The sequence below is a fragment of the Coffea arabica genome, chromosome 4c (assembly GCF_036785885.1).
Source record: "Coffea arabica cultivar ET-39 chromosome 4c, Coffea Arabica ET-39 HiFi, whole genome shotgun sequence".
Taxonomy (NCBI): domain Eukaryota; kingdom Viridiplantae; phylum Streptophyta; class Magnoliopsida; order Gentianales; family Rubiaceae; genus Coffea; species Coffea arabica.
In genome coordinates, this window is record NC_092316.1 from 4,386,879 (window position 1) to 4,411,517 (window position 24,639).

General features: G+C 37.4%; 3 protein-coding genes across 11 annotated transcripts; 2 read left to right on the forward strand and 1 right to left on the reverse strand.

Annotated features, from left to right (window-relative positions):
- Positions 1-64: 64 nt before the first annotated feature.
- Positions 65-3,879, reverse strand: LOC113739979 (inositol polyphosphate multikinase beta). 5 transcript variants are annotated; one of them, XM_027267430.2, is made up of 4 exons: positions 3,634-3,879; positions 1,986-2,030; positions 793-1,729; positions 65-395 (listed from the first exon to the last, which is right to left on the reverse strand). In XM_027267430.2, the coding sequence occupies exon 3, from the start codon at positions 1,725-1,727 to the stop codon at positions 813-815; it is 915 nt and encodes a 304-aa protein (XP_027123231.1). In that variant the 5' UTR covers positions 1,728-1,729; positions 1,986-2,030; positions 3,634-3,879; the 3' UTR covers positions 65-395; positions 793-812. The 5 variants fall into 5 exon arrangements, with proteins under 5 accessions (XP_027123231.1, XP_027123233.1, XP_027123232.1 ...); XM_027267432.2 differs by lacking the exon at positions 3,634-3,879 and adding an exon at positions 3,587-3,605; XM_027267431.2 differs by lacking the exon at positions 1,986-2,030.
- A 1,914-nt stretch (positions 3,880-5,793) lies between these two features.
- On the forward strand, positions 5,794-13,156 carry LOC113740154 (uncharacterized). 5 transcript variants are annotated; one of them, XM_072045607.1, is made up of 14 exons: positions 5,794-6,366; positions 7,607-7,680; positions 7,762-7,870; positions 7,951-8,175; positions 8,289-8,371; positions 8,448-8,548; positions 8,855-8,978; positions 9,062-9,216; positions 9,405-9,541; positions 9,630-9,800; positions 9,873-10,097; positions 10,986-11,219; positions 11,516-11,666; positions 12,166-12,458. In XM_072045607.1, the coding sequence occupies exons 1-13, from the start codon at positions 6,205-6,207 to the stop codon at positions 11,651-11,653; spliced, it is 1,938 nt and encodes a 645-aa protein (XP_071901708.1). In that variant the 5' UTR covers positions 5,794-6,204; the 3' UTR covers positions 11,654-11,666; positions 12,166-12,458. The 5 variants fall into 5 exon arrangements, with proteins under 5 accessions (XP_071901708.1, XP_071901707.1, XP_027123465.2 ...); XM_072045606.1 differs by lacking the exon at positions 12,166-12,458 and adding an exon at positions 12,845-13,156 and having other exon boundaries at positions 5,795-6,366; XM_027267664.2 differs by lacking the exon at positions 12,166-12,458 and having other exon boundaries at positions 5,796-5,970; positions 6,058-6,366; positions 11,516-11,869.
- Positions 13,157-16,840: 3,684 nt separating this feature from the next.
- Positions 16,841-24,045, forward strand: LOC113739672 (ribonuclease TUDOR 1). Its single transcript, XM_027266955.2, has 17 exons — positions 16,841-17,090; positions 18,782-18,947; positions 19,327-19,401; positions 19,498-19,611; positions 19,702-19,806; positions 20,020-20,226; positions 20,325-20,540; positions 20,617-20,724; positions 20,941-21,111; positions 21,208-21,405; positions 21,483-21,839; positions 21,924-22,154; positions 22,237-22,425; positions 22,510-22,587; positions 22,675-22,869; positions 23,010-23,387; positions 23,498-24,045. The coding sequence occupies exons 2-17, from the start codon at positions 18,798-18,800 to the stop codon at positions 23,684-23,686; spliced, it is 2,961 nt and encodes a 986-aa protein (XP_027122756.1). The 5' UTR covers positions 16,841-17,090; positions 18,782-18,797; the 3' UTR covers positions 23,687-24,045.
- Positions 24,046-24,639: the final 594 nt, after the last annotated feature.

Below are 24,639 nucleotides of genomic sequence, written 5' to 3' on the forward strand. Positions count from 1 at the left end.
CCCCTCCACCCCAAAGAGTAGGAGTAAGAATAGGCTAGATTAGATACGCCATTACGCGGGAAAATAAAAAATGCAGTCACTGACTGTGGGAAAGTTTCGTCCATTAACCGTAGCTGCAATACAATAATCCAAAAGACTGTATTATAAAAGGACCAATCAGAAAAGCTTGCTAGAAGTGGTAAGTAAACTGCGAACAGAGTTAGGGCCTTAAATATTTGTTGACCAAGTACAATATAAAGCAACAGGTCCCAACTAGCATCTTCTGAACATGTTCAATAGCTGACCTTAAGTAAAGTTAACCATATCCGAATCAGCAAAATCCAACAGCTCGATCTGATCTTTCACTTCTGTAACTTGTCACGGAGGGAAAGAACAAGATTCTCCACTTCATCACCCTGCATGATAAACAAATTGAGTTAGGTAAAGTTAAAAACAAAAAAACAGCCCACAAAACACTTTTAATTGCTACAAATTTTCAAGGTCCATTGTACTGCAAGTGGAAAACTACATATTTCGTAGATGAAAAATTCATGTGGAAATACAAAAATTATGTTATCTAAGTAAGCAAAGTTTGAAGACTGCGATGCTCATTTAAGGCCTAAATGTTTTAAAGGAACTTAACATGAACATTTGGTTGAATTTCTTTTGGTTTCTGAATGATATTTTACACTTTTCCAGAATCTACAGAAAATTTTGAAGTATTCAGCATCAAACACCATCAGATTATAGCACTCACAAGGAAATGGAAAAAAAACCGATGACAAGCAGAAAATAGAGATTAAAAGCCCTTACCAGCAGATAGTTTACTTCAATCAGTTTATTCCATTATCCGTAATATAGTGTTTCTTCTGAGCATCTTTTGAACAAGCTTTGATTGGGCAGTCATCTGTAGCCCTAAGGATTTCAGAAATGAACTTTACTAAAGAGCAGATCCCACCCAAGAAATTGTGATCAATGACACCCCTGCCTTCATCAACATGTGCAAAATCAATAAGCTTAATCTCTGCTCTAGGATTCCTTCCTTCTGAAGCAAGCTGCTTTTCATACATCATATGAACCGAGACAGAATAAAAATGGTATAGAGTTTGATCCTCAAACCATGATTTCAACTCAAATAACTGTGACAAAATACCATTGGGACCACCAAAAACAACTGATGCAAAAGCACAATCTGGTTTTGATTCCAACTCTGTAGAAGTGTTAGAAGAAACAAAATTTTTCAGAACTAACTTAATTTCCTCGGCAGAAAGACTCTGAACAGATTTCTTTGTAGGTTTCCTGAATACTGCTTCTTTGTTGGTATAAAACTGTAGACCTGATAACCTGAATCCTAACAGGAGGCTTGATGATTCTCTATCCTTCTTCAAACACTTCGCTATGTAGTCCTCGGATGCTTGTGGGGACCAAGTTCTGGAGCCAATCTTGATGTCCATTATTGAAGGATTGACATGGCCTAAAGTAAGATCTTCCAAGACTAGGTGAGATTTTAAGCCAGATCCATCAGATGCCTCAACAAGCTGAGTGCCATAAAAGATCGGGAAGAATTTGCGGATCTCATCTGGAACCTTAGTGTTTAAAGAAAATGAAGTGTAAAATGCAACCTCTTTAGATCCGCGTTCATCTCCTTGGAGAGGCTTGTAAAAGTGCCCAGAGTCATCTACAAGTGGCCCAAGATTTCCCCCACCAGCTTGGTGACCAGCAACCTGATTTTGGGGGACTTTGAGCATGTCTGCATCCAATGACAAACCTCTCAGTACAAACTTTTCTTGTGGTCGAATACTTTGAAACTATAAACTGCGAAATGCTTCCCTAAATGATTGAAAAACATTATATCTTCTTATAAACAGTAAGAACTACTGAAGTTGATATACAGAAATCTGAGGTGAATAATGTCTTTTACAAAATTTCTCCACCTATCCTAAGAGTTTACAAAAGGAAAAACCCAGGACAACCCCAAAAATCTTTTGAGGGAGGATAAGACATACTATGGTTTGCCAAAACTTGGGTTGTCACAGCAAAATCTTGCCAATCTGTTAACAGAAAAAGTAAACCATAAGCAAGCAAAGCTGCTGACAGCTGACAAACAAATTAACAATGGGCAAACAACACCCACCCCCACCCCCCCAACACTCCCAAAAAATAAATAAACCACGAAAGATCACAAACAAGGAATCATAGGCAAAACCAAACTAACTGAGAAAGTTCATCATCAACTGCTCGCCAGAGTATATAAATTAACACAAGGATGATAATTCAGAATCAAAATCTCCAACGGAATTTTCCGTTTGTCTATGGCTTTCTCCTCTAAAGGTAAGATTCAAATTTTGAAGCTTTTGCTTCTGCATTAAGTAGCTGCATTTTGCCTCTACTACTCAGTGCAAGTTGTAGGGCTTCAATTTTACAAATGTTAGTGAAATTGAATTAACGCCAAATATCAAGGGTAGCTGCTTGGCAAAATCTAGAAATGAAAGGTCTGGGATATTTAAATGTCTTAAGCGAACGTATCAGTTCCAATTATCATAAGCAACCATTGCCAGGAAGAGCCCCTTTTCAAAAAATGCAATCCACTAGATATAGCATTAAAGGAAGTAGGAATCTGAGTGCCGCATGATTGGGAAAATTATGACTGCAAACACGAGCCAAAAGAGCCCCTGTAGCACATTCTATGGCTACAAACGCTAGCCAAAAGTAGCAAAATGTCCTCCCTTCAATTGGCCATGCTAGAGACATGCCAGAACAAGTTTTTCTGGTTAGTACTCTCTTCATGTGAAAGTACTTTCCACATATAAAAGGCATAAACAATTTACTCCTCTTTACCTAGACAACTGAAAAATGAAATTTTAGTCTACCCATTTTATTAACATCCGGCACAACCTTAGTCCAACCATTTCCCCCTTTTGCTCCAGCACTCCCTCCCTCCCTCCACCCTCCAGCGTCGAGCGTCAAGCTTATGGGAGATACACATTTAAGAGCATGGCAATATCCCTCGATAGATGGGCTCCAAGATGAGTATACTTTATTATTCTTAAACGTTATTGTTTAGCCACCTATTACCTTTCCAATCAACACGACACACCCCTGACCCTTATTGTCACTGGCACCACTTTTCCTTGCTATTTTGTAACTCAATCACCAGAACTGGTAAATGGATGTAATTCAAACGAAAAAGTGTTTCAAAGGCTTCCAGGTATGGGTTTAGAACTACAATCACTCGTTCATGGTTGACATATATTTCCCACAAATGTGAAAAATCTGTAAACATTAAAAGCTGTCTGGAACTCACCTAAATCTAACTTTACCAAGATGAAACAATTAGCTCTAAAGCCACACGGCCCAAGACATAAAACAAAAAAAAAAGGAGAAACAAAATCATCAATTTAAATCTATAGATGACATAAACAGTCCTAAAACAAAAGAATCCAAAATACGATCAACAAGAAAAAAAAAAAGGGAAAAAAGCTTTTTCTTTTTTTTTTTTTAAAAAACACACACACACACACACAAACATAGATTGATAGATAGATAGATATAAAGCTGGTAGCTCTTCACTTTTTCAGTGGCGGTCAGGGTGAAGAATTAAACTTACCGAATAAATTAATGTAAACACAGAACTAAAGATGGTCAAGGAAGAACCTTTATAGGCAGATTCCTGAGCAATGCACTCCCCGCTTAAACAAAGAAATGGCCAGCATTCAAGGAGTAGAAAAAGCCCCAGCTCGGCAATGCCCAGGTCAAATATCAATCGGATATTACAACCGGGCCCATCATCCTCTTTTTGTTCACTTTTCTAAGGTTTTTTCTTTTTATTTTAGCAATTGCGTTCTTGGATGCTATCGCCGGTGGTTAACTGGAACCCTGAAAGGACGGTGGTCAACGTATACAGGCTTTCAACGAATATAAAAGCTACTTGTGCTGCTTGTGCACGCTAAGATAGTTTTTTGGGATAATTTCAGAAACCTCCCCTGAGGTTTCTGACAGTCTCACTCTCCTCCCCTATGATTTTAAAAAATCACAAACCTCCCCTGAGGTTTAGGATTTTGTAACAAATATACACATTATATTAGATGTTAGTTACTTGACTGTGTATATCTATAAAAGGTAGTGTAATAGTACACATAAATTTGGAATAATTATGTATTAAAAAAATATACATCATGTTAGGTGTTAGTTATTTGATTATGTATACATGTAAAAGGGAGATTAAATATAGCGTAGAAAAAAATAATTACGTGAGTTGGAATGTATTTATCCTGATAATCACGAAATATTAGCTGACTTGTGAGGGTATTTAAGTATTTTTAGCCATGATGATGTAAGAAATGGAACCTAAATTCTGACAGAGGAGGTTTGTGATATTTTTTAAACCATAAGGGAGGAAAGTGAGACTGTCAGAAACCTTAGAAGAGGTATCTGAAATTATCCCTAGTTTTTTTTTGTGGGAAATTTGCTAAATGGATTCCTCACATTTTTAAAAAAAAACTGTTTTAGTTCCTCACATTTAAAATTAGCCACAATAGTCATTCAGATATGAAAAAAAATTCGCCCAATTAGTACCAAAACTCATTTTCGTTCACTTTTCTGCCCAAAAAACATGCATCTCTCTTGCATGTCCATAATTTCAAGGACAAAAATAAAAATATACTTTATTTTCTCTTAAAAAATGCTCCAGCAGCCAAAATCCTAAATATAAATCTCGATTAAACAATGGAGGTTTTAACTTCTTCATTATTCAATATCATGCCGACAATGCTACCAGCGACAAAGATGCAAAGACAATATTGCCTTTACCTTACATGCTTCGTTTCTTCTTTAGAATACAATTGAACTCTTGTTCAATGCAATCAGCAAAATGCGCATTCAAGAAATAAGCAAAGCAGTCCAAAATAATTTTTCTTTTTGAATTCTTATTTGTTTCTCAATTTCCAACCGATTGTATTACTGACACTAATATACCATGTATTAGGGGATCATATCACTTGAAAAAAGAGGAACTAAATGTATTATCATTTTTGCCTTTGACATTATGGGTGCATGAGAGAGGAGTGCACTTTTTGGTCAAAGAATGTAGCAAAAATGAGTCTTGGGACCAATCAGGCAAACTCTTTTTATATGTAAGGGACTATTATAATTGATTTTAAATGTAAGAAATTAAAAAAGTTTTTTCTCAAAATGTGAGGGATCAATTTGACAAAAATTTTTTTTTTTTTTAAACTCTCTGTACCCTTTTGGAGAATGGCCCTACTTGGGTAATTGATATTCACATTACTATTTTAGCCACTTCACTCTAATCCATTCAATAAATAATATATCTCCTGAGAGTTCTAGAGGTTAATTGAGAAATACAAATATCAATTCCCCCAACTTGTCGCATGAAGCAGCTAATAATTTTTTTATTTTTGAAAATAAGGCAGCTGTTGGAAGTTGAAGAAGTTCAAGTAATTTAACTCATGAGGGTTTGTTTGGATTGTGAATTATTTGAGATATTTTTACTGTAGTACTTTTTGCGATATGATATATGTGAGATAAAAAGGTAATTAGGAAGATAAAAAGGTGCGTTGGAAATTATAATGACGATGCAAGCAGATATAATTTGACAAATAATTCACAATCCAAACAAAGTCGCTATGCATCCATTTTAGAGTTTAGACCTCAACATCATAAATGGTTGCTTATGAGAGAGTGACGTTTTATTTGCCGAAAAAGGTTAAGGAAAGCTACTAGCATTACTCAAATATCAAGATAGCTTTTCCATTGGACCCAAAAGAAAAACACTACCAAGATAGATTGTTGAGATATATTATTAAATTTCTAATAGGCAAAGATTGATCATATGTTAGAGATTGTTTATGCCATTACAATAAGATATAAATGGATACACATGCTGAGGTCAAAGTTGAGAAAAATCATATTACCAAATGGGAAAGAAGCAAGAGACTGAAGAAACTTTCTCTGTACTATGCTTATCCTATGGTAAGATAAGCCATGAAACTGGCGGACCTAATGTGCAAATTCCCTTAAAACTTCCGCCGGCCTAATCAGTCTAATCTTGACTTTCAGTACGAAAAAGTGCTGGAATTCGAGCAAGAATTGAGCTCCAAACTACAAATTAGCAGACCGGTGACTGATTAATTGCAGAGGCCGAAGACGAGGAGGGATCTGAACTCTTTCACTCGTTGGATAACGTGGTAAACTTAGTAGTCCACCATGTGTCGTACAAGGCTTCTGGGATGGACACGTCTGCTGGAGTTTTCTGCAGTTTGTGTCCTACTCCTTAACGGTGGTACAGCAGCCAAGAATGAAGCTTGCACAGCTTCAGACTTCCAAGACGACCATCACCGGGTACTTGCCGCCAATCGTACAAATATGGTACTTCTTGAACTTCAATTTCTGTCTCTCTTCCGGTTCCTATTTTCATATTATAAGTGAATGAATCATCATAAAGGCTAAAGGGGACCCAACAAGCAGCTTCTTTAGAAAATGTGTATGGTTTGTTGTGCAGTATGACTCTACATCGTTGCTGCACTCTGCATCTGAATTTTTCCTGCAACAGATGTTCTAGTGTAGTAAAAATAAGAGATTCTTCTTCTTCTTCCTTTTTTCTTTGTCTTTTAGTGACAAGTTTCCCCTCGATTGTCTGTTTCTGGGTGTTTGGAAGAAGTCATTAGTAGTTCTGACTTCTTCTAATCGTTGGCTTTGATACTTGAGTAATTGTTTTCATTGGAAAGCCACCATGTATCTTCCTTTTCACTTGAGTCTGATATGAAGTGTGAACATACCCCCCCAAAAAAAAGTACTGCGCTCAAAATTTAGTATATGGCTTATATTTTTGGTTAAAAACCTTGTTCTAAATGTTGAGTGATAGTAGCATGAAGCTTTGGAAGTTAATTGATGGATTAAACAGAAGATGTACAAGGAGGCTTTACTTGTTATTAGACTACTATGCAAGAAAGCTACAGACCAGTCATTTCTGAGTTCTGTACTTTTGCTCTTTATAATTACGGAGGCTGGGGACTTCATATTTGCTTCAGTGGTTGATTGGTTAAACTTCACATTTGCTTTAGTAGAGGTTCTACTCAGATAGATGCTATTCCTGCTAGAGTTCGTTCCTCTGTCACTACACTGTCATCCCAATTTCTTCGCTCACTCCTTTTTTTTTTTTGGAGCACTGAATAACATATCTTAAATTATATGATTCCATTCTTTCAACATAGAACTGTTTCACAGTGGATCTCGGGCCACATTGATCATCAAATGGTATCCTTCATTTTTCCAGAGACTTGAAACCATTTGCTTGAGGTCACATAATTGCTCTCCTGTTACTAAAGTTAATAAGGAATCTTTATTCTGCCAGCTGTTGGCGCTAAGTCCAGCTTGATGCATTAGCATCTATCTATGTATATTTGGGAGTATCATTAAAATGTGGAGATATGTTTTCAGCAAGGTTCTTTGAAGTTGGTAAATCTAGTGTGTGAAAATTTTGAAACCAACTTATAGAGTTCATGTTGTTAAAAGTTTAGACACTTATTTTGGGGTATATCTTATTACTCTTACTGTCATTTGATCTTTGAAAAAATCCGAACATGCACCACTAACATTTGCAAAACAGGTGAGCTCATATAAAAAAATCTGGGAAATTGTATATCAGGGAGTCTGGGGTCAATCCTCGACCTGTATGTGCAGGTAGCGCATTTGGAAGCTAGGATGATGTTAAGTTAATTATTTTATTGTGTTGATGTTCTTGAGAATACTTGACCAGGACAGCAGGAAATTGGATGTTCACAGTAGTGAATGCTTGAAAAAGATTAAACATGATTCTGAGCTCCAAAGTCTGTTCAAGATACTTGATGCTAGCTTCTTTAGTGATAATAAGGTATTTTGCTGACGTTTAACAAATTGTATATTTTGATGTTCATTTGGTGTTTCTTATATGCAAGTGCTGGTTTTCTCAAGGTACACGAGATTGAAAAGGCAGCAAAAGAGTTTAATGTTCCAATTATCAAAACCAATCGAAAGTTAGTGGCTTCTGAAAATGGAGGATTGCATTATCCATCTTATTTGGTTTTCAACCCTGCACGGACAAATGAAAGTTTACAGCAGGCGACCAAGAGGTTCAGTCATCCTTCTCTTGAAGGTGTAAGGAGGCCAAAAAGTGATGAAGATATTGCCTTCATGAGTGTAGGTCCATAATATCCATATAGTTTTAAAGCATGATGCATATGATCATGCATTCAGTTCCATATATTGTGACTAATTGCTCCATTTTCAAATATAATTTATGGATGCCTCAGGTCCTTGAATTGGGGCAACTCATTAAAACAAAACAAATTACATCAGAGGAGCTAACGGGGATCTTTATAAGGAGATTGAAAAGGTATCACCAATCTTTCTGGTGTTTTAGTATCATCTGTTAGTATTTAGAAGACTCTTTACTGGTGCTGTTGTGGCAGGTATGGTCCTGTCCTTGAGTCAGTAGTCACTATCACTGAGGAATTAGCATACAAGCAGGCAAAAGAGGCCGATCATTTACTTGTGAAAGGCAAATACCTTGGTAATTATCCATTGTTTCTAATTCCACACTGGATTTGCAGTGATATATATTTCCATGGACTGGCAAATCTTAACAGATGCCTGTGAATACAAAGATCTTAAAGTATAGGGTTAGTTCAAAAACATAATCACCATCATGCTTCCATACTTTTTATTTAGTTAGAAACCTTAGAAAACAGTTAAGTGAGCAGCAGTTGTTTTTATTTGTCATCTGCACGTGTTTCTAATTTTCTTATTTGTTCTATTCTGGAATTTGCTTCCAAACCACATTATAGCTAATATCATGTGAAAATATTGACTTGCATAGGTCCTCTACATGGGATTCCATATGGATTAAAGGACATCATTGCAGTCCCACATTACAGGACGACTTGGGGCTCAAAGACTTTTAAAGATCAAGTTCTTGATATTGAAGCTTGGGTGTATAAAAGGTACCTGGTACTAGAATATTGCAGATGCTACAACTAGTACTCTTTGACATTGTATTGATAAAGGATAATTCTGGATGATACAGGCTGAGGTCTGCTGGGGGAGTTCTTGTTGCAAAACTCGTTTCAGGGTCACTGGCGTACGATGATATCTGGTTTGGAGGCAGGACAAGGAATCCTTGGAATATTGAGGAATACTCCACTGGTTCATCTGCTGGACCAGCTGCTTGCACCTCTGCAGGTATCTTCCTGGATTATGGTGCTCTGTATGGCACTGGTTTCTTGTATTATACCAGCATAACATTGTTCTCTTTGGGTGAAAAATGTGTTCCATGTGGTGAGGTGTATTTCTGTCATTAGTGAGCACTTTCCATAACTAGTTGGAGCTTCACACGTTCAACTTGGACATTCTCTTTCCTTTACATATAGGTATGGTTCCATTCGCTATTGGTTCAGAAACATCTGGTTCCTTAACTTACCCTGCTGCTCGTTGTGGGGTGACTGCACTGCGTCCCACATTTGGAACTGTTGGTCGAACTGGTGTTATGAGCATATCTGAGAGCTTGGTAGTAGTTTGCTTGCTATACAGTTTTATTTTTTCTTTTTCTTTCCATTTTCTATGAGTTTCAGAATTAAGGTCTCTTTCTTTGACAGGATAAATTAGGCCCTTTCTGCAGAAGTGCAGCAGACTGCACAATCATTCTGGATATGATACGAGGAAAGGATCCGGATGATCTTTCATCCCAGGATATTCCATTGGTGGATCCATTTACAGTGGACATAACAAAGCTAACTGTTGGATATCTGGAGGATGCTGAGATGGGAGTGAGCAAAATATGTCCTTTACCTGAATTAAGTTTCGTAGTCCTATTTCTGATCCTTGGGTGTCAATTACAGGTTGTTGATGTGCTTAAATCAAAGGGGGTGAACATGGTCCCCTTTAAGCTGAATTACACTGTTGAATCTGCACAAGGCATCTTGAATTTTACAATGGACGTTGACATGTTGGCCCACTTTGATGAATGGCAGCGTGCTAACTTGGATGATCAATATGAAGCTCAGGATCAGTGGCCTCTTGAACTTCAACGAGCACGTGTTATACCTGCAGTAGACTATGTGCAGGTATGTCATCTGTTAAGTGATTCATCAAAACTGAAAAATGAACAATTATGGGAAAATCTACATAAAAGGTAGCTTCTTCTTATTGGGTACTTCTGTTCTTTCCTTTTTCTTTTTCTGAGTTGGGAAGCACAAATATTAAAAGTTAATGTGCCATCACGGCCACTTAATGTGGTTTGTGTAATATAGTGTAAAATGCCTATATCATTGGATCTGGAGGAGATGGATATTCTTAATGCAGGACACCTTGAAATATGCATAACTGTTAGACTTCTAGTTTAATTGGCTCGATGGCATCTATCATGATGATTTGATCGGTTATTGGTTGAAATTTTGATTAACAGAGTTCAGAGTTGTTCTGATCTTTTTAATTGGGCTGGGGAAGAATAGATGTGGATAAACTTTATTATTTATTACTCCAGCATTGGCCAATATTATGAAAATCTAAGGCTGTTTAGGCATTTGACTTTGAGCAACTAAGCCAAACAGGGTTTGATCTCTTTAGTCCACTGAATCCTTTCTTGTATCTTCTTTTATAAAGATATGTAAATTTTTCGGTTTTTCTCCTGTACTCATGCACAATAAATATCTGAGTTTCCGTGTTCCTAGCGTCAAATCATATATTCAGTACTTTCTAACAGGTCTTGGACTTTGTTTGCTTTTTTAGAATGCTTATAGGATCCGCTTCTCCTGTTTCTAATCGCTAATGCCAAATTTCAGTGGCTTCAATTTAGTACACACAATCGAACTTCTTAGATTGACTACTCGACCGCATTTCTGGACTCTTAGTCCTTGCCAAATGCTTTGAAGATTAAAAATAGCTTACAAATCAAGACCCAGCACTGTTGATAATGATTGTGGAGCGGTAAAAACTTTGATGGTCCTTTGCAGGCACAAAGAGCGCGGGGGAAACTTATACGGGAAGTCAAAGAAAGTTTCAGAGTTGATGCATTTGTTGGAAATGCCACAGATTGGGAAAGAGTGTGTGTGGGCAACCTTGTAGGTATGCCTGTTATTGTTGTTCCTGCAGGATTTAAGAAGATATCTGATCCACCAACAGCAGACACCCGAAGGAGGACTACAATCACCACCGGTATTTATGCTCCGCCAGCGCACGACCATATTGTAAGTAATCTGACCCATAATCCTTTAGACTGAAATAAGTACAATTTCTTTCATCATTTGTGTGGCAGAGTTACTATTTGGTTCAAACAGGATGAGATATCATCTAATACACTTGAGAGTTTTACGTAAGAATCTTTGCCAAAAATGATCTTTTGCTTCCTAGAAGTCGGAAGAACTTTGATATCATGCGATGAATGTTATGCCTGTTTACCTTTACACTGGTTCTTGCACAGGATTGACCTTGATTAGGAGCAGCTCATGTTCTCCTACAATATATAATAGTACATATTTTGCAGGCTCTCGCATTGGCAATGGCTTACCAGTCAGTAACTGATCATCACAAACAGCGTCCTCCTATTGATGACCTTGGACCTAATGACTCGGTTCCTAATCCACCCATTAAACAAATACCTCCAAGGCAATTACGCGGTTGAAGCTATTGATCCGGTACCCCTCTTCTTATTATAGTCTATAACTTCTGATGCATAATGGTCAATATGACTGTACCATCAGAATTTTTGAATTTTTGTTTGACCTAAAGAAATTTCCTTTTTTTTTTTTTTTTTTTTTGGAGAATTGCTTAAATTCTTAAATTTATTTTGAGAATTGTTTAAATTGGCTTAAGCATCCCGACGTTCCCCATTTCAACATTTATGGTCCAGTTTATTGCCCCCGATTAATTAAATAAATAAAAGGGTCCTGTGCTTGAGTTGAATAAGTTGGAATTGCGCAACATTACCATGTGAGGTTAGACTTTAGAGGGTGCCTGGTCAAATGCATTTTAGGATGCTTCTTAACTGGGTGGTCGAAGTCGAACATACACCTGTCATGATGGGCATCCTTGTAAGATAATCTAGTAGAAATCGAACTGGGGGAGTTACTCAGAACTTTGGGAATTCAATATTTGGTCCTTTAATGGTTATTGTTTATTTTTTTCCGATGGCAGTTGGCAGGGAGGAAATGTGGGAGCGGAAGAAGTGGATGTTGAAATGGAACTTTTGCTTCATGACGTGAAATTAAAAAGAAAAATGACTTGCTTGGGACATGTTTTAAATCCGTAAAACTAGTAACAAAATCTTCTTGAGCATGTTCAAAAACCATGTCAATGAAATAGAGAATTAAAGATGAATTTTACTGCAAGTGATCAGTAATTTGAAACGTTTGGGGTGCTACTGATAAAATTGAAATTTGAAACGAAAGTTTGAAATATGAAATTCGAAATATGAAGTTTTTAAGTTACGGAAGTAGTATTAAATACTAAATTTGATATATTTGAATGTATATCATATTAAATGATAAGTGAATAACGTAGCATTTATTATTATTTTTTTTTTTTTTGAGAAAGTCTTGTCAATTGTTTTATTTTTGGTCGCCAAAAGCTTTGAACATGCTAAGATTTGAATTCATTAAGCTTTGTGAGATTATATTATCAAACAGGGCCTGTGAATTTTGCTGTCTCTAATTTCTTTTCAATATGTAATGCTTCTAATTTCTTTTCGAGAAGTAATGCTTTGGCCATATAGGTAAGGTTACAGAAGAAAAGGATCAGTAATTTCATGAAATGTAAGGAATGACTGGGCAAAAACAATTTACTTCTGGGTTTTTTTTTTTTTTTTTTTTTTAAGTGTGTTCCGCAGGGAGTGGACCCCGCAGACTATTCACCACCCTCAGCAACTTGCTGGCAGCAAGGTTCGAACTAGGGACCTGAAGCTCCATCTTCCGCAACCTCAACCACCAGACCAAGCCCCTGAGATCATCGGCATGACCATTTTAATCTAACCCCAAATAATTCCATAAGTTTAACCTTTTTTTATGGAACAAAAATTGAGGTGGGTTCCACTTTCTAGTTCTAGTGTACAACCCTAATTCTCATCCCACAAAAAGAAAAAAAGATGACAATTTAAGTGAAAGATTTCTAGGGATTTGTTTGAATATAAGACATCCTAGCGAGATGCAAACACCTACAGCAAAAATCTCCGGGGATGCCAATTTCGACGGTCGTCCCATTTATCCAAACAACGAACGAACTCACCTGGTCAGCTCACTCCACTCGCATCAACAAAGTACCGTCCCAGAAAAAAGAAGCATAACAGATTTTAACCGCAAGTAGATTCAAATTGCAAAGAGCTCATTACCTCGTAAGTGCGAGCGACGCGCCAACCAGCGTGGTGATGACATGGCAAAAGTAACGGAGAAAAATCCACGTGCGAGTTTTCTATTTGGTCCGCCGGCTGACGTGTCTCTTCATTGTCGTCATAAAGCGGGCCGGTGGCCACCTCCTTCTTTGTGTTGAACACATCCTCAACTGAAATCCAGAAAAGCAATTAGTCTACAACTGACAAAAAGTGCCCCCTCGGCCCTCATATTGAAAATGGAAAATTTCTTGAATAGTCCCTCACACCTATAAAATATAAATATTTAGTCTGGATATTTAAAACATAGTAATTTTAGTGCCATGCATAGTTAATTATTTTTGTCATGCAAAAGAAAATATGGCGGTCATGTCATATGTACATAATTGGAGAGTGAAATCATATGCCTTTTTCATAAAGTGAAGTCATAAAATTTGAAAGATTTCAATAAATATGTCTTTTTTGATCGAATTCAATGGATTCTGACACAAAAGAATTATGTATCCTATCTAATTACTTCAAATTGGATGGAAGCGATTGATTATATATTTATCCTAAAATTACATGCACCATAGTTTTGGTTTTTTTTTTTTTGGGTTTAAAAGCTAAATTCTTTTGGCCACCAAATGAAGACGTCATCGCAATCTTATATATTATATCGATTTTCAACATTCATTCAATTGATATATATCTCATAGAACTTGCCTATCACTAATATATAATTGCCCTACCTTTTTTTTTACTATAAAAAATAAATAACTTATCTTACTATGAGACCTTAAGTCGAATTGATCATGTGATTTCAATTGTCTATGGTAATGGGTTATTAAATCTCACCAAATTAAATTCCTTCATCTTTCTAAACTATGATTAAGACTTCAAAGCCCCGTGCCAAGATTCCTAAAAAAAGCCTTTAAGTTCATTCCCTATTGTCTTTGAATGGAAAAATATACAACCAATATTTCAATGATGGAAACATAAGGTTTTTATTTAATCTAGGGTTAAAAATAAAAAAGTTTCATGTGGTATATCTAATGTAAAGGAAAGCCTGTCATGATTTCAAAATATACAAAACGACACCTCATGTGTTTGAACTAAATTGTAAACTAACAGAATTTGTTAAACTTAACGCAAAATGACGATCTCGGCTTTTAAATTTACCGGATTCTGTTAAGTTTACCGTTAAATTTACTGAATTCTGTTAAGTTTTCCGTTAAATTTATTGGATTTCGTTAAATTTAACGAATTCTATTAGTTTACAATTTAGTTCAAGACATGAGTTGTTGTTTTGTATGTTTTAAAACTACTGAGAGTTTTTCTATGTATTATATATACCACAGTAACTTTTTTGTTTTTAGTCCTTTAATCTATTAGAAGAAATCAATAGATTGGGTTTATGAGACATTCTTAGAATAATTCTTTCTATCATATCATTTGAAAAAACTCATTCACATCCCTTATCTAGATTCGTGTTTGAAAAAATTGAGTTCAAACCCCAATTCATTTGAAAATTTATATAAAACTAGTTTTTCAAGTGTAATCTACTTGAAAATACCTTTGCCTACTTGATAAGTACTCATTAAATAGTTAACAATTGAACCTTGAGTTTCAAACTTTGTTTCAGCAAATCAACATATAAGCCATCAACAACATAGAGAGAAAACCATAACTATAATGCTCAAGGCCAACTTAGCCCCAAAAAAAATGTCAGGACCAAATTGCTGTATGTCAATTATAAAAGTCCGGAAAAGAAGAACCTTCCAAATATGAAGGACCACGAAAGCAATTTTCTGAACACGGTGATCCGAAATTCTGGGAAAAAATGCACTTTTCATCCTCAAAATTTAGGTTGTTGACAATTTTCATCCTCAAAGTTTTACTAAAAACACATTTCATCCTCAAAGTTACGTAATTTTGGCCAATTAAGGACAATTGACAGGAATTGGCAAATTTATCGTTAGAACCAACTGTAAATCCAACAAAAAATGGGTAAAACCCAATAGGGCCGCATTCCCCACCTTCATCACAAATCGGGCAATCTAACGGATCATCAAAATCAATACACAACCAACAGACAACCAAACAAAATGTTTTTTCCCCCTCTCCTTTGTCCTTGGCAACTGCCGAAGAAAATTTAATCACAGCTAAAAATATAACTCTCCATAACAAAATCATCCATAGCTCAAAATTAAGCAATTAGTTTCTCAAAGAATGCAACATCCAGCTCAAGCTCAACATAAGCAAACAACTTTTTCTTTTTCTTTTCTTAAATTATAAAGCACCAATCCTCACACATTAACATTAAACCCTAAAGTCCACATTTTTCTCATATTAAGCAACAAAAAATCTAAATTTTTTGTTCGTAATAAATCCATTTTAGCAATAAAGTCAACAAAAAATTAATTCAATTATCAACTAGTTTAGTTTAGCAGGAGAGCCAGCACAGCGCAAGAGGCGATAGGCTTGGCAGACTTTTCGACTTCAACGAGGCACATACGGCAATTTCCGGCAATAGAAAGGCGGCTATGATAGCAAAAACGAGGAATGTTGACTTGAAGGACTGTCATGCCCTTAGGGATTTTAACTGGATATCCATCTATGAAGACTTCGATAGCATCTTCCGGGTTCGGAAAGTAGACTCAGGCCCCGTTAACGGGAGTTCTCTTGGGAAGATCCGGGGGGGAGAATTGGGTTGGGCTTAGACTGCTTCGGCATTTTGGAGCTCACTAGTGGAGACGATGGAGCGGCAGAGCAGAAGAGTGAAGTTTCCTGGCCGGAGTTTTCCGGATTGCAAGAGAGTCCGGGAGGTGAGTAAACCCAGCCCCATTTTTTGGGTTTTATTGCTATCTCAGATGGACAAGATAACAATGAAATGTGTAGTTTTTTTATTTCTCTTCTTTGCTGAAAATTGAAATTGAGCTGAGAAAGACTGTGGAATGATTCTGAGGTGCGTGGTATATCTGTGTAATTCACACGCAGCTATTGGTGGGGAACTGGATCGGTTAATAACCGACTTGGTTATCAAACCATGGGCTTTTTAGGTTGATGGACCATGTGATATTCCGAGCTTTAATAGTTGAGCTTTAATTTAGCTAACTAATTTTGCCCCATTTGATTTTACCCATTTTTATTGGGTTTACAGTTGGTTATAACGATAAATTTGCCAATTCCCGTCAATTGTCCTTAATTGATCAAAATTACGTTACTTTGAGGATGAAATGTGTTTTGAGTGAAACTTTGAAGATGAAAATGATTAATAATCCAAACTTTGAGGATGAAAAGTGTATTTTTCCCCGAAATTCTGACTGGAGTAGCAGTACAAACTTTTGATAGATTTTATGTACTTCTTGCTAACAGTAGTGTATTGCACTCCCACACGAACTCCCTCATGGCATTTTGAGTAAATTTACCCAAAATGGAGGTGAAATCCGAATCTTACCCTCCTTCACTCTCTATATCTCTTTCACTGTCCCCATCTCTCTCTCTCTCACACTATATATATATCCATTCCTATTTCATACATGTATATTCTCCGATCCGCCGTCCGACCGCTGCATCTCAATTCTCGCTCTCTACTCTCTTTCTCCGGCCAAAGTCTGTCCTCCATCCTTGGGAATTTGAATTTATCGATCCGAAGGTCAATCTCCATGAGTTTCTAGAACAACTTCAACCGGATCGATTTAATCTTTTCCTCTCGCTCCTCCGCTTCCGATCGATTGATTTCACACTGATCATTGAGGTAAAAGTCTCAGATCTCTGTCTATGTATGAATTTTCGTTAATGTATATATGCTTATATATGCTTGCATGCGTGTTTGCGGAGTGAATTGAGCTGCTTTTGTTTTTTATTGATTTTTTTTATATTTGTGGCTTAAGGTTTAATTCAGCTGATCGTTGATGTGTAAATTGCGGATCTTTTTCTGTTCATGTAAGAAATAATGATTATTACATAGTGAAATATGCTTTAACTTGTAAAATGCATGTGTAGATACTCTGGTTTGATTTTTTTTTCTTCTTCCCGTTTTTGCCAAATCTAATGCAAGTTACTATCTGTGTGATTTAATTTTATTTTTCAATCTGATGGTGCATGATCCCTGAACGAAAAGTAGTTTTATGTATGAATAAAAATTTTTAAATCTTTTGAGCTTTGTTGAAAGTATAGATTTTTGGTTCTGTCAGGGAGGTAATTTTTATTTTCTAATAAAATTGTCTATATGATGTGGTATAATTTTGTGGATAAATTCATGGTTTGTTTCTGAAGTTGTGAGATTTTGTTTTACTGGATCTCAAGTTTCTTTTTTGGCAGATGTTTGTTTATGGAGATAGTGAATGACTGATTTTGTACTTTCCTTGCAAGGATTTGTTTCTAATGATTGTTAATTTTGATAACTTTTGCTGCAAAAGATTCGTTTGTTGTCGGAATTATGCATCCAATGTGATTATTGTTGGAATTATGTCTTCAATATGTTTCCCTCAATGAAGATTTGGATTTTATCTTATGGAGTTAACGTGAATGCATATTTTCGATAACTGTCATTGATTTTATGATGAATCAAAGGCACTTCATTTATATAGTATTGTATCTGAAATCTCAATGTCACAATTTCAACTTGGTTCTTTGGTTGCAAAGATATTATTTTTGTGGTTATAATGTTTTAGTTATTTTCAACGGATTTTTCTATATGATTGCACTTAATAACTTCCATTGCGTATAAATTTGGAGTATGCTGTTGGAATAATGGTATCTAGTTCTCTTTTTGATAACTATTGTTCTTTCTGTTACTGTTGGTTAAAAGTCAAATCGAATGGTTAGATTTGATAAGTTGTTAAAAAACATTTGGTGCAAAGTTTAATCAAAATATGTTGTTTTGCTAAATTATTGCACTACTGGCTGATTTTTTTAGTGAAAGATTCGAATTGTAGCTCTCCAGATGTATGGTTGCTACTGCTATGTTTGGTTCAATTTGTTGGGCAAAATTAATGCGATTGTGCCATCTGTTAATTAGCCTGTGACATCCTAGTCTTATATCTGTCCTTTGTACATGGTTGTATATGAATGTGGAGTTATTTGCTTTAACTGATAAGACATTTTTGTTTGACATAGACATTTTCATCTTCACCTTTTGCTCTGTTGTGGTGACTGCTGCTTGCATGAGAGCATTGGGGTTCAAAAAATTAAAATCATTGGTCCATTTGGTGGATACTATCATTTTTGTCCGTTTTGAAAATGGATTGAATGAGATATCCAGATACATAGTGCCTATAATAAGCACGAAGTGGCTTTAAATTACTTGAGATATATAGTGCCTACAATTGGGAGGTGAATCTTGGTGGAGGTCTTTTCTGATAAAGTACTGAAGTTATATAAGTGCATTTCTTTTTTAAAGGATGGTGATTTAATAGGCTGCTGACCAGGTTTATGTTTTTGCAGCAATTTAGCTGTTGAGATGGCGTCAACAGCTGGAGCAACAGGTTGGCTGAGAGGAAAAGTGAAAGCTGTTCCATCAGGAGACAGTCTGGTTATAGTTGGGAGCACCAAGGCTGAAATACCTCCTGAAAAGACGATCACTTTGTCATCTTTGATTGCTCCAAAATTGGTATTCTTTCTCAGACAGAGATATTGAATTCTTTTGTGTAGTGTAAACTATGGTATTCTTTGTTGTCGCTCTCTCTCTCTCTCTGGGCCTTTCCTGATCTTTTGATAAGCTTGAATAACTTCTCACCATATCAAGATTTAAAGATAGACCTGGATTTTTTAGCTGAATTTTTTAGACTGATCAGCCTTGAGCTCATATTTTTACTGATTTCTTATAAAATTTGTGCTTCAAGTCCTGTTATGTTTCTGGACTTGGGATTTGCCTTTTTCCCCCCATTAGCTATGCTCTTATATAATCTGTGTGCTATTCTGTTTGAGGCCTTTGGGTTGATGTATACTAGATTCTGCTTTTCTGTTGATTAACTTTTCTCTTCTTCTAGGCCCGTAGAGGTAGTGTCGATGAGCCATTTGCATGGGCCAGCAGAGAGTATCTGAGAAAGCTTTGCATTGGGAAGGTGCTAAAAGATTGATCTTTCTGGTTTCTGCATGTGATATTTCCTTCCTTTTAAAAGATGAGAATTTTATTAATACCATGATTTATTTTCTTGCAGGAAGTCACGTTCCGAGTGGATTACACAGTACCATCCATAGGCCGAGAATTTGGCTCTGTTTTTCTTGGAGATAAGAATGTAGCGTTGCTTGTAGTTTCTGAAGGCTGGGCAAAGGTTGAGCTTGAATATTTGTTTCCTTGTGAACATGTTTTACAATTTGTAGCTTTTGAGTTATTAAGCATTAATCTGAAGTGGTTGCTGCAGGTTAGGGAGCAGGGACAACAAAAAGCAGAAGCTAGTCCCTTCTTGGCTGAGTTACAGCATCTTGAAGAACAAGCCAAGCAGCAGGGTCTTGGTCGTTGGAGCAAGGTGAGAGTCAGAAACTTTAATACGCATTGCCATATACCTGAGATACACATCTAACTGCTCTATCTTATATAAAAAAGTACCTGATATTAGGATTGCATTGTTGATGCTCTTGTTCTCGGATTAGGCGGATGTTGTCATCTTGTTGTACAACAATATTTGTCAAAAAGCTTATAGAACTGTTTGCCAACGCATTCATTGCATTGGTGGTTTCAGGTACCAGGTGCCGCTGAGGCATCTATCAGGAATTTGCCTCCCTCTGCTGTTGGTGATCCCAGTAACCTAGATGCAATGGGACTCCTTTCTGCAAATAAGGGGAGGCCAATGGAAGCCATTGTGGAGCAGATTCGTGATGGAAGCACACTTCGTGTTTATTTGCTTCCAGATTTTCGATTTGTTCAAGTATTTGTTCCCGGCATTCAGGTTTGAGCTTTAAACTTCTGTGGTGAAGTTCCTTTTTTTTTTGGCTATGAAATTACCAGTTCCATGTGATCTGATTTTTATTGCCCTTTCGAAACCAGGCACCATCTATGGGAAGAAGAGCTACAGCAGAAGCCGTTGTGGAAAGTGAGATTGCCTCTGATGAACAAAATGGTGATTCTTCTGCTGAGCCTCGTGCACCCCTAACATCAGCCCAGAGACTTGCAGCGTCTTCAGCATCTATCACTGAAGTTGCGCCTGATGCATTTGGGAGAGAAGCTAAACACTTCACTGAAATTCGTGTGCTGAATAGAGATGTGAGTATTTGGACAGTTATAATTCATTCTCATGCTTTTTGAGTTGTTGTATCAATTCTAATCTCATGACTTTCAGGTTAGGATTGTCTTGGAGGGTGTTGACAAATTTAGCAATTTGATAGGCTCAGTATATTATCAAGATGGTGATTCAGCAAAGGACCTGGCATTGGAGCTTGTTGAACATGTATGGTATAAAAGTTTCAGTTGTATTGCCATTTGCTTGAGTATATGAGCTTCTGCAAGATGTAGTCCAGATGATTTTTTTTCTTGTGTTAATTGCTTGCTTTAGTTGTTTCGATGTCATCTTTAAAGTTTATTTTCCTTTAGATTTTCTAACTTTATCAGTCCTCATTGAGTGATTCTAATTGTCCTTTCCCTTGTTACGTCTATTACGGTATAGGGTTTAGCCAAATATGTTGAGTGGAGTGCAAGCTTATTGGAGGATGATGCCAAGCGGAAGTTGAAGAATGCAGAACTTCAGGCAAAGAAGGGCCGCTTGAGATATTGGACAAATTATGTTCCCCCCGCCACAAATTCAAAGGCAATCCATGACCAGAATTTCACAGGAAAAGTAAGTATTGGTTGATTCATAATCATCTGCAATTTTGCTTTGCTTGGCTCGTACTATTAGTGTTGGAGTTCGCTTATCTTCGTATCTGCCTTTCAGGTAATTGAGGTTGTTAGTGGGGATTGCATTGTTGTAGCTGATGATTCCGTGCCATATGGAGATCCATCAGCTGAGCGACGAGTCAATCTCTCTAGTATCAGGTGTCCAAAAATAGGGAATCCTCGTAGGGATGAGAAACCTGCTCCCTATGCCAGGGAAGCCAAGGAATTTCTTAGAACCCGCCTTCTTGGCCGTCAGGTATGTAACAACCTTTTTGGCCCTAAATATCCTGAGAGGATAAGATGTGGAGCTTGAAAGATCTTGTATCATCTCAGGTACATGTTTCAATGGAGTATTCCAGGAAGGTGAGCTTGGCAGAGGGACCTGTAGCTCCAGCTCCTGGTGCAGATTCAAGGGTGATGGACTTTGGCTCAGTTTTCCTGGTGTCTCCAGTTAAGGATGGGGAAGATGCTCCACCTGCTACATCTGCTGGCGGTCAGCAGGCTGGGGTGAACGTTGCTGAGCTTTTAGTTTCTCGGGGCTTTGCATCTGTTATCAGACATCGGGATTTCGAGGAAAGATCAAATTATTATGATGCCCTTCTCTCTGCTGAATCTCGTGCTATTGCTGGAAAGAAGGGTATCCATTCTGCCAAGGATCCTCCCACCATGCACATTACAGACCTGCTAACGGTTAGTTTCATTAAACTTCATACAGTTGTCTAGTTTTGACAGACTCGTGTTGCTGATCCGGTATTTTTCCTTTTAATTTCTTAGGCTTCAGCAAAGAAAGCCAGAGACTTCTTGCCATTTTTGCAAAGGAATAGGAGGATGCCTGCTGTGGTGGAGTATGTCCTGAGTGGTCATCGGTTTAAACTGCTAATACCTAAAGAAACATGCAGCATTGCATTCTCCTTTTCTGGAGTCAGATGCCCAGGTCGTGATGAGCCTTATTCAGATGAAGCCATTGCACTGATGAGGCGGAAGATAATGCAGAGGGATGTTGAGGTAGGGCAGTTGTTCGTTCATCAGAGTGTTTAGCTGCCTGTAATATGATTCCTCGTTATCTAACTCTTCCTTTTTCACTCAGATTGAAGTGGAAACTGTTGATAGAACCGGGACCTTCCTGGGATCATTGTGGGAGTCAAAAACCAACGTGGCTGTAACCCTTTTGGAAGCTGGCTTGGCAAGGCTTCAAACTTCCTTTGGGACCGACCGTATCCCAGATGCCCATCTCCTTGTGCAGGCTGAGCAATCTGCAAAAAGGCAAAAATTGAAGGTGAATCGTGAGAACTCTCTGAAACATATTTCTGATAACTGGGATTAGTCCTGTTATCATATTTCTGATACACATTGCATGCAGATATGGGAGAATTTTGTTGAAGGAGAGGAGGTTTCTAACAATCCGACTTCCGAAAGAAGACAGAAAGAAGAGTTCAAGGTAGCTGGTCGCACTAGATGAACAATAGTTTGGTCATATGTTATTTCTTGAAAGAGTTTTATTATCTATTTGCTTCATGTATTTCAGGTGACTGTGACTGAAGTTCTTGAAGGCGGTAAATTTTATGTTCAGTCAGTTGCTGATCAGAAAGTAGCATCTATTCAGAAACAACTTGCTGCTTTGAATTTTCAAGATGCTCCTCTTATTGGTGCCTTTAATCCCAAGAAGGGTGACCTTGTTCTTGCTCAGTTTAGTGCAGATAACTCCTGGAACCGTGCTTTAGTGAGTTCACGATTATGGCTGACTCGCTGTTTTTTTCTCTTTTTTTTTGTGTTGAATTTCTCTCAACTATGTTCAACTTCTGTCAAATTATACTTCTACCTACTTGTTTTCTTAATGTTCTCTAATTGAATGTTGTGAAGATTGTAAGTGCTCCTCGAGGTCCTGTTGCATCCCCTAGTGACAAGTTCGAAGTTTTCTATATTGATTACGGAAACCAAGAAGTTGTTCCTTATAGTCAACTGCGACCCGTTGATCCTTCTGTATCCTCTGCACCTGGCCTTGCCCAGCTATGCTCGCTTGCATACTTGAAGGTCCCAAGCCTGGAGGAGGATTACGGGCAAGAAGCAGCTGTGCGCCTGAGTGAACACTTGCTAAGTGCTCCCAAAGAATTCAAGGCCGTGATTGAGGACCGAGACCTTTCTGGCGGAAAAGTTAAAGGACAAGGAACCGGAAATATACTTATGGTTACCTTGGTTGATACAGAAAGTGACACCAGCATAAATGCCATCATGTTACAGGTTTGAATGATTATGCTTTATTTCCATTTGCTAACCGGTACACCCCTTCTTTATTTATGGTTTATCAAAAATGGTAATGAGGTTCTAATTCCATTGAAAAATTTTTCCAGGATGGGCTTGCTAGGTTGGAGAAAAGGAGAAGATGGGAACCAAAAGAAAGACAGCAGGCCTTGGATGAATTGGAAAAGTACCAGACTGAGGCACGGGAGAAACGACTTGGGATGTGGGAGTATGGAGATATTCAGTCCGATGATGAGGACATAGGTCCTCCAATCCGGAAAGCCGCAGGCAAGCGGTAAGAAACTAGTTTTGTAGCCTGAGTCAATCTAGAAGGACTATTGTGCCAGCTGGAGATGAGTACAAGTTACAGGCATGAAGTGCTATAAAAATAGAAAAACATCAACTGTTAAAGTAGCTTTCATCTTTCAATTTTGTAACTGTTTTTAGCGTGAAAATGTTGTTGGGGAGGAGAGGGGACAAATTTTGTTTTCCTTTTATTTATTTTTTTTATTTTTCCCATTTTTTTAAACTTATACACTCTCAATAAGGCGAACTCCAGCAGATCGCGTTCTTCTCCTTGTAAGTGTAGCAGAGATTGTCAAGTTAATATTGGCATACATCAATTTTTTTTTAATAACAGTTTTTTTTCCTATTATAATTTGTTACCTTGAAAAAGAAGTGTCAAAATTGGGTCAACATGTTGTAATGGCATGTGGATGTCCGAAACAATTGCCTGTAATTTGAGTATCAGCTCAGGGGGAAGGTTGCAGGTCAAGGATACAAGTTTAGTACAGGCTGGATTCGTGGGGTTACATACTTGGAAAGTCCAGTTAATTGCTTAAAGATGGCTATGTTGGATGGGATGATCTCTACAATGCCCTCTTTTCAAATATTCCCCCATTAATCCTGGGGAACTGGAAGAGAGTTTTCGTAAACATTAAGGGTTAGGAAGTGGTTATCTTGTTCTTGTGGTTGTAGTGTGGAACCCATGTTATGCAAAGTGGCTCTTTTCACCGAACTCACAGGTGAATTGCAGCTAAGCTGAACCTTCTTCAGTTACTTGGCTATGGGCTTTTTCTACTCTGATTTGGAGATCATTTTTCTACTCTGATAATTTCTATTCGAGTTTGATTAACCCTTCTCAAACTTCTTCCCTGAAGGATCGTGTTCCTCATCGTAAGAGTAGAGATGAAAGGAGAGATCCATTAACAAGGCAGATGCACCGGGAATTGTGGTGGTACGCCGTGCTATA